Genomic DNA, 12,182 nt, shown 5'->3' with positions numbered 1-12,182 from the left:
GCTTATAGCATCGACTAAGATAAAAAAGTCATTAAAAAAAAAAACCTTGCTTCCCAGATACAGTTTGTCCGCAGAAACTCACTTCTGGACGGATTACCTCTTTTTTGTTGGTCGTATTGAATTTTCATATAAAATAGAACATTTGTAATCCATCACCTTTGAGACAAGGGGTAAGGTTAGAACGCAAAAAAGGTTGGATTATCAAAAAATAAGGAAAAATACAGATTTACAGCAAAATAAACAATCTCTAAACTCAAAAATGACTGTATGTATTGTTTTCTACGTTAAAAATCAGCCAATACCAACAAGGAATGATTCAGCTAGGGTTGGTCGTATCTTTTGGTGTGGTAATAAGGTTAATTGCAAAATAACATTAGAACTAACCTATTCATGATTTCAGCTAATTTATTAACAGCCTGTTGCTTCAACATGGATTCAGAGAACAGCTTCTTGTTCAATTTATCTACTTCTTCTTGCGTCGCATTGGCACTCGCTAATCTTTCTTGCAGTGCGTTCATTGTTCTATGCAGTTCCTCTAATTCCTGAAACAACACACAATGACTTAGTGAAAGTTCTACATGGCTTTCCATCCTCTATCTATCTCGCCGTGGAGCGCGAACAGATGGAAGATCTGAAGTGCGAGACGCGGCTGTGTTGCAAGTGCCCACAGTTATGGTAACATTACATGCTGTAGAAGCAGATCAAGAGACTCCAACTTAATCTTCTTCCGCTTGGTCTAGGCCCTGTGGTCCGTTTTTAAGAGGGATTAGCCTCCAGCGATGTCGATTCCCAGCTGTCGATCCATCTCTTTGGTTGTCTGCCCGGGAGTCGTCTAAATTGGAGTTGGCCGTACAGTGCAATGTGGGGAAGTCTGGATGGTTCCATTTTCCTCACATGCGCCATTACATATACCATTGTCTCCTTCATTGCCCTCCCCACCTAACGACATCTTTGGTCTCGCATATTTCCCTTATTATTATTGTTTGCGAGTAATGAGCAAAATCATTGATACAATGTCTTCGGCTGATTCTAGAGAGAGAAAGAAAAGTTTAAAAAGAGCACTTACTTTTCGTTGTCGCTCGGAAGCTAGACTAGTTTCTTTCTCCTTCTCGCGCAGCGCTTGAAGAGTGCTCTCGCGGGTGGCCAGGTCGTTTCTATGTTTGTTGGTGACATCCTTCAGTTCCAACTCCTTCATGGTCTTTTCCTTCTCCAGATCGGCGATGGTTTCTTCAGCGATGGCTCTGAATAATGCGCGAAAATTCATGTTACAAAATTGCTAATGATAAAACCCATCGGGTATGGAAATAGTTTTAGGATGTGTCACCTTGCTAGGGCTTCCGAGTCGGCCCTCGCGATGGCGATCTGCAGCTGGTGCAGCAGCGAGGTCCTCAGGTCTTCCAGCTCCTGCGCCGCCCGCCCGCGCTCCTCCCACTCCTCGCGCATCTCCACCATCTGCGTCTTGTACAGGTTCCGGAAGTCCTGCTCCGCTTCCACCTGCTCCTGGAGCTCCTTGAGCTGGAATCAGAATATATATCCTTCGTACAAGAGACCGGACTCCGCTTTATAGGGGGTGAACAGCTATTTAACCTTCTCCAACATTAAGCCCTCATATCGCTCACTCCTTTCAAGAACGTCATAAATCAAAAATCGTCAGTTTTCAGTTGTGCATGTTTTTGGAATGCCCAGAAAATGTACTATATCCCAGGAAAAGAGGCATATTTTTTACTTAATATTTACCCGCTACAGGGCAGAAAATGTTGTTTTTGCATTTTGAAGAAAAGGTATTATTTAATTATTTATTTAAATATATTAAATATTTTTCAAATGGAGAAAAAACCTTCAGGTTTTACCTAAAAAGATGTGTTGCACAGTAAAAAGTTCAATAAGTGGCATGATATTTATTTTTAATACATTGTAGTTTTAAACTTCAAAAACGTTCTACTGAAAAATCAAGTTTTTTGATTTATGACGTTCTTGAAAGGAGAGAGCGATATGAGGTCTTAACCTTTCCGGGAGTACAATAATTGATGTCCAAAATTCACTGGGAAGTAGGTTCTTAACTTTCTAAATAGCTTAACACGGGCTGGAGTCCAACTCCCCACCCAAGTATCCACCCTTCTTTCTGAACCTAATTCTAGAATTGCGGGCATAATTTCTAAAATGATAAAGCTGTGAAATTTTGTATTAATTGTTATTATTAAATAAAAATAATACTTGACACTGGCAGAAACATCCTTTCACTGGATGACTGCCAAATAAATAATTAAAAAATAAATAAAAAAAAAACAAATTAGGTTCTTTCGACCTAATTTTTTTTTTCACGAAATCTAGGTATTATGAAGATAGAAATTATGTAAATGATTGTAGTGTAAATGTATTTCGTAGTCGTACAGGAGAAAGTGACCAACTAACAAAACGTAAAATGTTCAGGAAAGCCATTTAAGTCACTTTTGCTTGGCAAGAAAATAAACACCAATACAGTTGGTCATTTTTAACAAGTCAATATACTATACTTCCTTATATAAGTTTAAAATCCTTTGGGATTTTTTTCGCGGCAATTTTAAGCTAGAAAGATATCAAACAGTCAATGATCACGTTTTTGTAAAAAATGCACTTGGTCACTTTCTCCTGTATGACTACGATTTATTTAACTTGACACTGGACTGGTACCTAAAGCGGAAGGCTGATCACCTTTCCTTCGTGTATTTAACGATCAAGATAACACTGCTTTTGTGCGATGCAGTGCCCTATGCACTATCGGGTGCGGATAAGGGTTAAAAAAAAATGAAAAAATTGGTAGTAATAATGTGTTTAATAATTAGTTTAATTCAGTTACCTGAACGGTCTGCAGCGTCTGCTTGGCCTTGAGCGCGATGAGGTCCTGCTGCGCGGCGGTGGCGGCGTGGCGCGCGTCGTGCAGCTCGCGGGAGCGCTGGTCGCGCGCGGCTCGCAGGCTGCTCACCTCGGCCTGTGCGCCCGCCAGCTCCCCGGCCAGCGCCGCGCGCTTCTGCTGCTCCTGCTCCAGCGACGACTGTAGCGCCTGGACCTGGGAACGCACAACCTTTACTTATCATCGAGCCCGTCTACAGAGGCAAGTGCTAGATACGAGATGCCCGGATGGAATGCAAACTAAGCGGGTTAAACTTGACTGGCGTTTGACACACATTCAATATCCAAACGTAGATATAATAAAACAACAACTTCATATACATTATTGTTTACAGATTTGGCGTTTAATTTGTGAAACTCAAATTTAAATTTATATATTAAATATTAAAATTAAAAATATATTATTAGAGTCTACTAAATTGTCCGCCTCCGTGGCGTAAGGTTAGCGTATTTAGCTACTGTGCCAGAGGTCCCGGGTTCGATTCCCAGGGGGGGTTAAAATAAATTTTATTTATTTTTCACGATAATATTTATTTAATATCACCACTGGTCCCTGAAGCGCAGGAGTGATCACCTTGCCTTCATGTAAATAATGATCATGATAACATTGCGTCAATACGATGCAGTGCCCTATGCACCATTGGGTGCGGATAAGGGTGAGAAGAAGAAGAAATTGTATTTTAAACATTTAACGCCTTTTCAAACTGTTGTAGTAGTAACACAGCAGTTTGAAAATGCCATAACAAGGTGAAACAATAGTAAAAAAAATTGTTTTTATGCGTAATAAAATAAAAATTAGTAGACTTTAAAAATCAGTGTTTAATTTTAATATTTAATTTATAAATATACAGTTGTGCCAAGTTTTTTTTTACTATGGTATAATTTATTTCTTATTCAACATTTTTTTTCCTTTTTATAAAACATTTATGTGGCTGTTTTTTTTTATTACATAAAATACAGTTCCACCAAGAAATCTCAGAACAAAACTTAAATCTTATCTAAACATGGTCTATCCATACTATCTGAGGAGAGTGTAACTGATAAGAACATTTAAGGAACATTCCCTTTTACAAACTGATAATAGTGAAGGACTTAAAAAATATGGTGTTGGATGGCTATGAATATTAAAAATATACAAGGTTGTCGGAAGTATAATTGGAATAATTTGAATATATTATATATTATTAAAAATACACGCATGTTGCAAATTGTAACTGCAATTTACAATATTTGAAACACAAAAAAGAGAAACATTTGTTCTTTTCTCTTATTTAAATATTTAAATTTCATACTTCTTTCGTAAACCTTCATCAAAAATAGAAATTAAATTTATTTTTTGACATCTCATCAAAGATAAAGAAGAATATGGAAGTCTGGGCATTTACGGGGCTGACGACCGTCATAGGCTGGTTTAAGTGATCACTTTACACACGTGTAACATTCACCAATTCTACCCATTATTGACAACCACACTACTCAAATTCTTGGAAGTTCTATATACATGAACCAATTTAGAAACCTTGTTCTTGAATCACTAGAACTTCACTAGAGACATCAATTGGTGAGATGTAAAGAAGCTTTTTTATTAAGCAGAAACTCTTATATTAGTATGTGAGATCCGAATCCTGGATTATATTCACACACATGAGAAACGCCAGAAAATACCATTTTCATTTTTATTATTAAGCTTATAATTTGACCAGATAGTTTATTTACAACATTTTGAGTGTGTCCAAATACTTGTTCACAAAATCTGGATTATCTCCAATTACAGGAGTTATTTTCATATTATTTAATATGAATAATATGAAAATAACTCCTGTAATTGGAGATAATCCAGATTTTGTGAACAAGTATTTGGACACACTCAAAATGTTGTAAAGAAATTAAATTGTAACAGAGTGGACTTGAACCGAGAAACTCTAACTTATGAGTCTGCAACACTAACCACGGAACCATGGCCATAAATTTCATTTATTTGTTAAAAATGTATTCGAAAATATACATACATATTTTTATTTATTTATAAATGAATAAATATTTTTTTTTAAATTGCAGAAACCCACTAAAGCATTATATGTTTTGTCGGTAGAGTTATTATTTTAGAATAAGCAGTAGTGAATATCATCCTTCTGCGAGTGATATCTAAAAATATTAAAATGTCCATTTATCAACAACCCTATTATAGTATAACAAAAAGTGCATAATATGCATCCCATTGTAATAAACCGAGGCTTTTAATGATTAACAAACGATGAGTATATTATTAACACACATAGGACGGGAAGGTATTTCTACCCGTTCCGTCGATTGATGCTAAGGAACGGTAAGGGTATTTTTACCGTCTGCACTGGCCTCATTTCAAAGGGAGAAAAGAAGGAATAATTGAATGTTTTAATATGAATATTGCAAAAAATCTCCAATTACCAATAAATCTCTACCTCCGTGTTGTAATGGCCAGCACGCTCGGCTACCAATCTGGAAGTCCCGGGTTCGATTTCGGGTCAAATAAATATAAGTGAACTTTTCACTCTAACATTTATTCAATATTCAATACCCTGGACTGGTATCTGAGGCGGAGGGTTGATCACCTTTCCTTCATGTGTAAACGATCAAGATAATATGATGCATTGCTCTATGCACCATTGGCATACGGATAAGGGTTTAAAGATGATGTGTTGAAGATACGAATATTATGTACCAATCTCTTTGTCAAGGTCTAAACTATATGTACACAATTATCAAATCCCGTCGCCAGCGGTCCGCAGGCGTAAAAAAATACCCGCCGAAATGTGATGACACTTTATCTGCGGGAAGGGTAATTTTACCGTTTCACTTGACTGGTGGTGTTCGGCGGGAAGGGTAATTTTACCTTTTGACTCGACTCATCGTAAATTGACTAACCCCTTCCCCTTACTTCCCCTCTCCTTATTTATAGAACAATTTTATATTTTATATTTTAGTTATTATACAGACCTGAATGATGGAAGTTTAACTTCTGAAACATGTAGTCTATAATAAAACTCAAGTGGTAAAAAACAAGTGTTTTCTTCAATCATCATCGTAAATTGCGTGTAAGTTATTTTTACACATGGCTTTTGCGGCATCTTTTGATCTCATATCGATGTGTACAGTATGGTTAGATGTTATCACTTCTTTGCAGAGATGTTTATCTCTACTATGAGCGCAAATCCGCCCGCAGATAGTCGGCTGTCCAAACTCAAAACACAGTAAGGGATATTTTTTGTAGTACGTTTTTTTTTGCATTTTTGGACTAAGTAGATTATACTTAGTCCAAAAATGCAAAAAAAAACGTACTACAAAAAAATGTCCTTTACTGTTTTTTAAGTTTGGACAGCCGTAGTGTGTTAATGCAAGTTGGAGAACAAACCTTTTCGCTTTCCTGCCGGTGTTCTCCCTCTAGTTTCTGGAGCCTCTGTTGAATCTGCCGATAGTCGACGTTGAGCATCGACATCTGGCGCTCTTTTTCTTGGGAGTTCAGCTCCGCCTTTTGTCGAGTGCCTTTCTCCTCATTCAGTTTGGCTTGCAGGGCTGAAATATTCCCATTACCGTCACCATAATGAACTTGCTATCACAATGTCATTTATAAACCATAGTAAAACATACAGCAGAACCACTACACAAGTAATCAAAGGTGAGACAAGTGGTATAATCAAGTTTTCAGTTTTTTCATTGATTTGTGTTTAATTTTATGGAAGATAACATGTTTTCAAATTGGAAAACAAGCATAAACAAAGAAAAGGAGACTAGAGGAAAATAGTCAAGGATATCAAAGGTTAATAATAAAAAGTTCGAACGACAAAAAAATAAGAATAATGAATAAAACAATGATAGAAATAGAATAAAACAGAAGTGTTATGAGTAAGGAAGTAAGGAGCAGAGGAAGACCGAGAAAAACCTGGCACGATCAAGTATGCCAAATACTTGAAAGTGGCTGGGTCAGGAGTGGTAATTATTTGTCGGGTATGTATGAGGATATGCATGAATGTAGAAGAGGCGAAAAATGTTTGCAAAGACAGTGGTGTGGCGTTCGATTCTTTCTGCCTACCCCTGCGGGGAAGCGGCATGATGGTTAGTTAGTTAGTTTCGACCAATGGCCTGACTTTTTGGACTGTCTTGCGCAAGAAGTGGTAGAAGGGAAAACTAGTTATTGTTGAGAAAGAACCAACTTCTGGAAACTCATGTTATCTTCATTCTGACTTTTCAGTTTGTAAGAATGTAAAAATAATATATATTTATAAGCTGTCAACAATACAGGCCGAAAAAGTGCGTAAAATACAGATTTACAAATTTTAAAGTTAATTTTAAAATTCTGTGTCCTTTGGTATGCACATATAATTATGAAGAAGATAACCACTTCAAAAGGTATATTTAAAGTAGCATAAAATAATTATATCATTTCAGTAATAACATCAACTTATATAAACAAGATAACGTTTAATGTACATAATGACTCATTATATATATAGTTATTTTTAATATAAGAGTAATAATAAATCCACCTCTAAATATCTTATCCATTCGGCCTGGTAATGCATGCAAACATAAAAGAAAAATATAAATAATATAACAAGTGAATAAATCAAAAATATAAAGAGCAGTCTACGACTCTTGAACTAATTAGTAGAGCAAAAATTTAATTACGCAAACAAATAAAAAATTGAAGACATATATTTTTTAATTTACTAGCCATACCCGGCTACATATTTCTGTGACTCAGCCTAGTAAAATGGAAAACCTAAGCCTCTATTAGAGGCTTGTCTGCAGGTAGGATAGTAAGGATAGGGAAGGTAAATGTGAAAAACACATTACAAATACCAAGACCAACTGAAAATATATCTTTCTTGAATTTATTTTGCACTTGGCGGGAATCGAACCCAGGACGCCAGTTTCGCAGTCGAGCGTCTACCCAACTACGCCACGGCGCCTTTCTTTGAAAATAGAAAGTACACACTTCCAATTTGTTTAATTTCACAATGTTTGTGAATCAATGAAAATATTACAATAAAAATCTATGAAACAACCGATAAATAAAAGTTAGGATTGAAGTGTTTTCCGAACAAAGGCAAATATTATCCTGATATTAAGATATCATGATCAGAATCAGCAAAAATCAGATAGGAAAATAAAAACAATGATTAGTATCTACTTTGACATTCTTCAATTAATATTTTAAATTATTGGCAGATCGTGAAGAAAAAAGTTCACTTTTCTGCCAGTTTTTGTAAAATACCCCGCTCCTGATAAGATACTTTGTTGGATGATCAGTCAGGCAATTAGTCGGATAAAAAAAATGGCCGATTACTCAGTCCACAAACAGTAGGAGGGTGTATCCATCATTATTATTTTATTTCATCGTACGAAGTAGGAAAGTGGACAATGTAAATAAAGAAAAAATTTAAATTACAGTTTATGGATAAATATTCCTTTGAAAAAAGTACAACATAAAAAGGCTCACGGTTGAAGGTTTATAAATTTAACCGATGATAGAAATTGAAGGTGTTTCTGCAATTGATAAGTATGACTTTGCTAAAAACGAAATGGAATATTTTATACGAGACAGTTTTGGTAAAATGTTCAAAAGTAGAGGACTGCTTATGTAATAATTAAAAATACCTTTATATTACTATGAGAAATAAAAATACTTTGGTCCACTGACATTTTTATTAACAACCAACTAGTTTCGGCAACAACCTGTTGCCCTCTTCAGGGTTTAATTTATGACTAAACGGATATATAAAAAAGAAACAGTGTACAAGTTATTGGGTTTTTATACCCCAATAACTTGTACACTGTTTTTTTTTTATATATTTGTTTGGTCATAAATTAAACCCTGTAGAGGGCAACAGGTTGTTGCCGAAACTAGTTGGTTGTTAATAAAAATATCAGTGGACCAAAAAAGTCTTTTTATTTCTCAAAATAATATATCAATATGATCCACAAAGTTAATGCTTTCAATATTCAAAAAATACCTTTGACCAGCTCCAAGTTGGCCTCTTCGTTGGAGAGCATCTGCGAGCGCTGCGTGTGCTGGTGGGCGCGCACCTCCTGCTGCAGGCGCTGCTGCGCAGCCTTGAGCTCGAGCGCCAGCGAGGCGGTCTGCTTCTCGTGCAGCGCCAGGCGCTCGGCCAGCTGGCGCTCGCTGGTCTCGGCGCGGGCCAGGCGCGCGGCCGCGCGTGCCAGCTCGGCCTGCGCGGCCGCCAGCCCCGCGCCCGCCTCCGCGCTGGCCGCACCCGCCTCGCCGCGCGCGCGCCGCTCGCGTTCCAGCTCCTCCAGCAGCGCCGCGCGCTCGCGCTCCAGCGCCGCCTTGTCCGCGCTCACGCTTGCCACCACGCCCGAGGCCAGCTGCTCCGCCGCCTGCTTGCTCACCTGCAGCTCCGCCGCCTGCTTGCGCAGCCGCACCGACACCTCCACCTCGCTCTTTATCCTCTCCTGGAGCTCCACCAGCTGTTTCTCCAGACAGCTAATTTTGTCGTTGTGTTGTTGGTTGTTGTTCATTTCCTTATTTCGCTTACTCTGCTCTTCTTCCAAGCGGCGATTGGTGTCGTTCAGAATGTTTTCCAGTTTGCGGCGAAGTTCCCCTTCGGCCTCGATCTTTCTGTGCGTCTCCTTGATGTTGTGTCGGAGCATGGCCGTCTCCTTCTCGGACAGGGCCAGCTTCTCCTTCACTTCGGCCTCTCGCCGACTCAACTGTTCCAGTTCGCTCAAGAGGCCGTGATGGTTCTCTTCCGCCTTGTTTCTGGCGCTGCGCTCGCGATCCAGGAGTTTTTCGAGTTGCAGAAGAGCCTCCGATCCTTGAGAGTTACCGTCCACATGGTTGGTCGATACCGGGTGGACTCCGTCCACTTGACTCGTCCGATCGTTTCTCTGAGCGCAGAGTTGATAGTCGCCGTTGTATGTGAAGCCGACAAAAGGCAGATGATTTCCGGCAAAAGCCTTAGGAACCGGAAACAATTCGTCGAGAGCGTCTACTTTCTCTATGTCGTCAAAATTCCGGGAATCGTCGTCGCTCGATAGTTCGGGTACGACGGGAGGTACGGAATCCCTCAGATTATCGAAACTCCACTGATCGTTGATGAAAAAAGGGTGACCCTTTATTTCGTCCACGTTGCTTCTTCCGAGTCGCCTCGTTCTGTCCGTGAGGAAACCTCTTATTAACGATTTGGCGTCGCGAGATATTTCTACATCCTCGGGAAAAGCGAGGGAATTTCTATGGTCCATAATTTTTCCATACGTCCCGACTAAACTATCCGCATAGAAGGGAGGGTCTCCGATGAGCATTTCGTAGAGGAAAATGCCCACGGCCCACCAGTCGCACTCCCGCCCGTACACCCCCTCTCCGTTCTGGGACTGCAGCACCTCGGGGGAGATGTAGTCCGGCGTGCCCACGGCGTTGCTGGCGCGCACCAGCCCGTCGGGCCCCATGCGCATGCAGGTGCCGAAGTCGGCCAGCTTCAGGTGCCCGTACTTGTCGATGAGCATGTTGTCCGGCTTCACGTCCCGGTGCACGAAGCCCATCTTGTGGATGACGTCGAGCGCCAGGACGATCTCCATGGTGTAGAACTTGGCCCACTTCTCGGGGATGTCGTAGTTGGACATGAGGCTGACCAGGTCGCCCCCGGGCATGTACTCCATCACCATGTAGAGGTACTTGTGGTCTTGGAAGGCGAAGTGTAACTTTAATATCCACTCGGAATTAGCGTGCGCCATGATGTGCCTCTCTTCCCAGAAGAAGGTAGAATCGGATCTCTTGATCATTTCCACTTTACTGAGGAGTTTCATGGCGTAAACGGATCTGGTAGACTTGTGTCTGACTAATTGAACTTCACCAAAAGCACCGCGACCGATCACTTTGATTAAATCAAAGTCGGAAGCTTTCATTCGTAAATCACATATTTTGGAAGCCAGGGCTTCATCTGAAAAACAATCCATACACATAAATACACAATGGAAAAATATATAAATTAATCTAATCCAAACGTTACTAATGAAGGGACAGAGAACTGTACTGTATATGAACTGGTTTACTTAATTCAACCTTATAAAAAATTGGAAAACTATTAACAATACAAAGTAACCTAACCTAGACTAAATAAACAGAATAGAGCCGCACGACAAACAGTTCTTATATTAGGGAATGAATGACAAAAGGCGCTAAAAACTTACCCAATCTATCCCCAAACATAGAATTGTACTAATAAATGAAGACTTATGACATAAAATAATTTCCAATAATTCTTAAATTTGAAATGGACTACAAAAGACAAGTATGGTAACCTAACCTAACTATGAAAAAATAACATGTATTGTACAATACTCGCTTTGGAGAATGAACGACAAAGTATATTCTGACCATGGAATAATAGTAATAACATGAAGGAAGACTGTGTGAGTCTTTGAATTGAAGAATAGAATACAGAGGGTCCTGCCTAACCCAACGCAGGAATAGTCCGACAAGAAATAACAGTGCAGTATTAAGTAATAGAAAGGCAGCCCAGAAGGGACGACAAAGGCCACTTACATCGGCTCGTGTAGGCCTCCACGTTCTTCATGCGCCGGATAGCGGGATGGTCGCAGTCGGCTATGAGCGCCGTGACGGTATCCAGCAGACAGTCCACGTTCCCCGTGGAGCGAGCGTCCGTGAGGTGCTCCTCCAGCATCCTCAGGCGCCGCCTGCGCTCCTCATCCACCGTCTTATCCATCCTCATTTGTTTCCGGCTCTCGTCCTGGTCCACGCGCTACTAGCTCCGTCTCAGAGGCATTCTGAAACTTTGGCAAATCTGACGTTATATACAAACACGCGAGTATGAGGTCATAATGTTTATTCAACCAGTGTACATTGACGAATAACGCGTTATCGATACCCGATATTCGATCGAACTTCACTCATAAATGATATTCCACTAACATCGCGGCCAAAAAACGATCTCACTTGTCAAAATATCGTCGCGGAAAACACGAAATAAACGTTTATGTTCGTGACAGCCAGGCTTGTAAAATATATGACAGTCACAGTTGAAGGTGGGTCCTTGTTCGTTATAATCGGATTCACGGGGAGCACTCGAAATATTATACATGCGCAAATCTAAGTGTGGATTTTATCGTTGATCATTATTAAAACTTACCTTTCCTCCGTTAAGATTGGAAACATAAAATGTGTGGAAGATTATCAAAAAAAAAATCTTAATCCCGAACCGCTTCCATCTAAACCACAATGAAGTTTGTAGATGATGGCGCTAGCGGCGTTTCCATGTTTCACTCAAACTTCATCA

At 39.7% G+C, this 12,182-nt stretch overlaps 1 protein-coding gene across 3 annotated transcripts in view; it reads right to left on the bottom strand.

The window, feature by feature from the left end:
- Positions 1-12,139, bottom strand: part of Rok (Rho associated coiled-coil containing protein kinase) — a 32,420-nt gene extending 20,281 nt beyond the window's left edge. For 2 of the 3 annotated variants that reach the window (XM_088273194.1, XM_088273192.1), the window contains exons 1-8: positions 12,036-12,139; positions 11,432-11,679; positions 8,883-10,826; positions 6,281-6,441; positions 2,837-3,046; positions 1,325-1,515; positions 1,067-1,241; positions 385-542 (exon numbers count right to left, since the gene is read on the bottom strand). In XM_088273194.1, coding sequence (XP_088129320.1) covers positions 385-542; positions 1,067-1,241; positions 1,325-1,515; positions 2,837-3,046; positions 6,281-6,441; positions 8,883-10,826; positions 11,432-11,618 — 3,026 coding nt within the window. In that variant the 5' untranslated portion in view covers positions 11,619-11,679; positions 12,036-12,139. The remainder of the gene's footprint in view (positions 1-384; positions 543-1,066; positions 1,242-1,324; positions 1,516-2,836; positions 3,047-6,280; positions 6,442-8,882; positions 10,827-11,431; positions 11,680-12,035) is intronic. The other variant, XM_088273193.1, reaches the window with a different exon arrangement.
- Between the last annotated feature and the right edge of the window lie 43 nt (positions 12,140-12,182).

This window comes from Brachycentrus maculatus, unplaced genomic scaffold (assembly GCF_059751285.1).
Source record: "Brachycentrus maculatus isolate JH-2025_06_01 unplaced genomic scaffold, ASM5975128v1 h1tg000559l, whole genome shotgun sequence".
In the NCBI taxonomy this organism is placed as follows: domain Eukaryota; kingdom Metazoa; phylum Arthropoda; class Insecta; order Trichoptera; family Brachycentridae; genus Brachycentrus; species Brachycentrus maculatus.
Note: the sequence above shows the minus strand (reverse complement) of the source record. Positions and strands in the feature narration are given on the sequence as shown.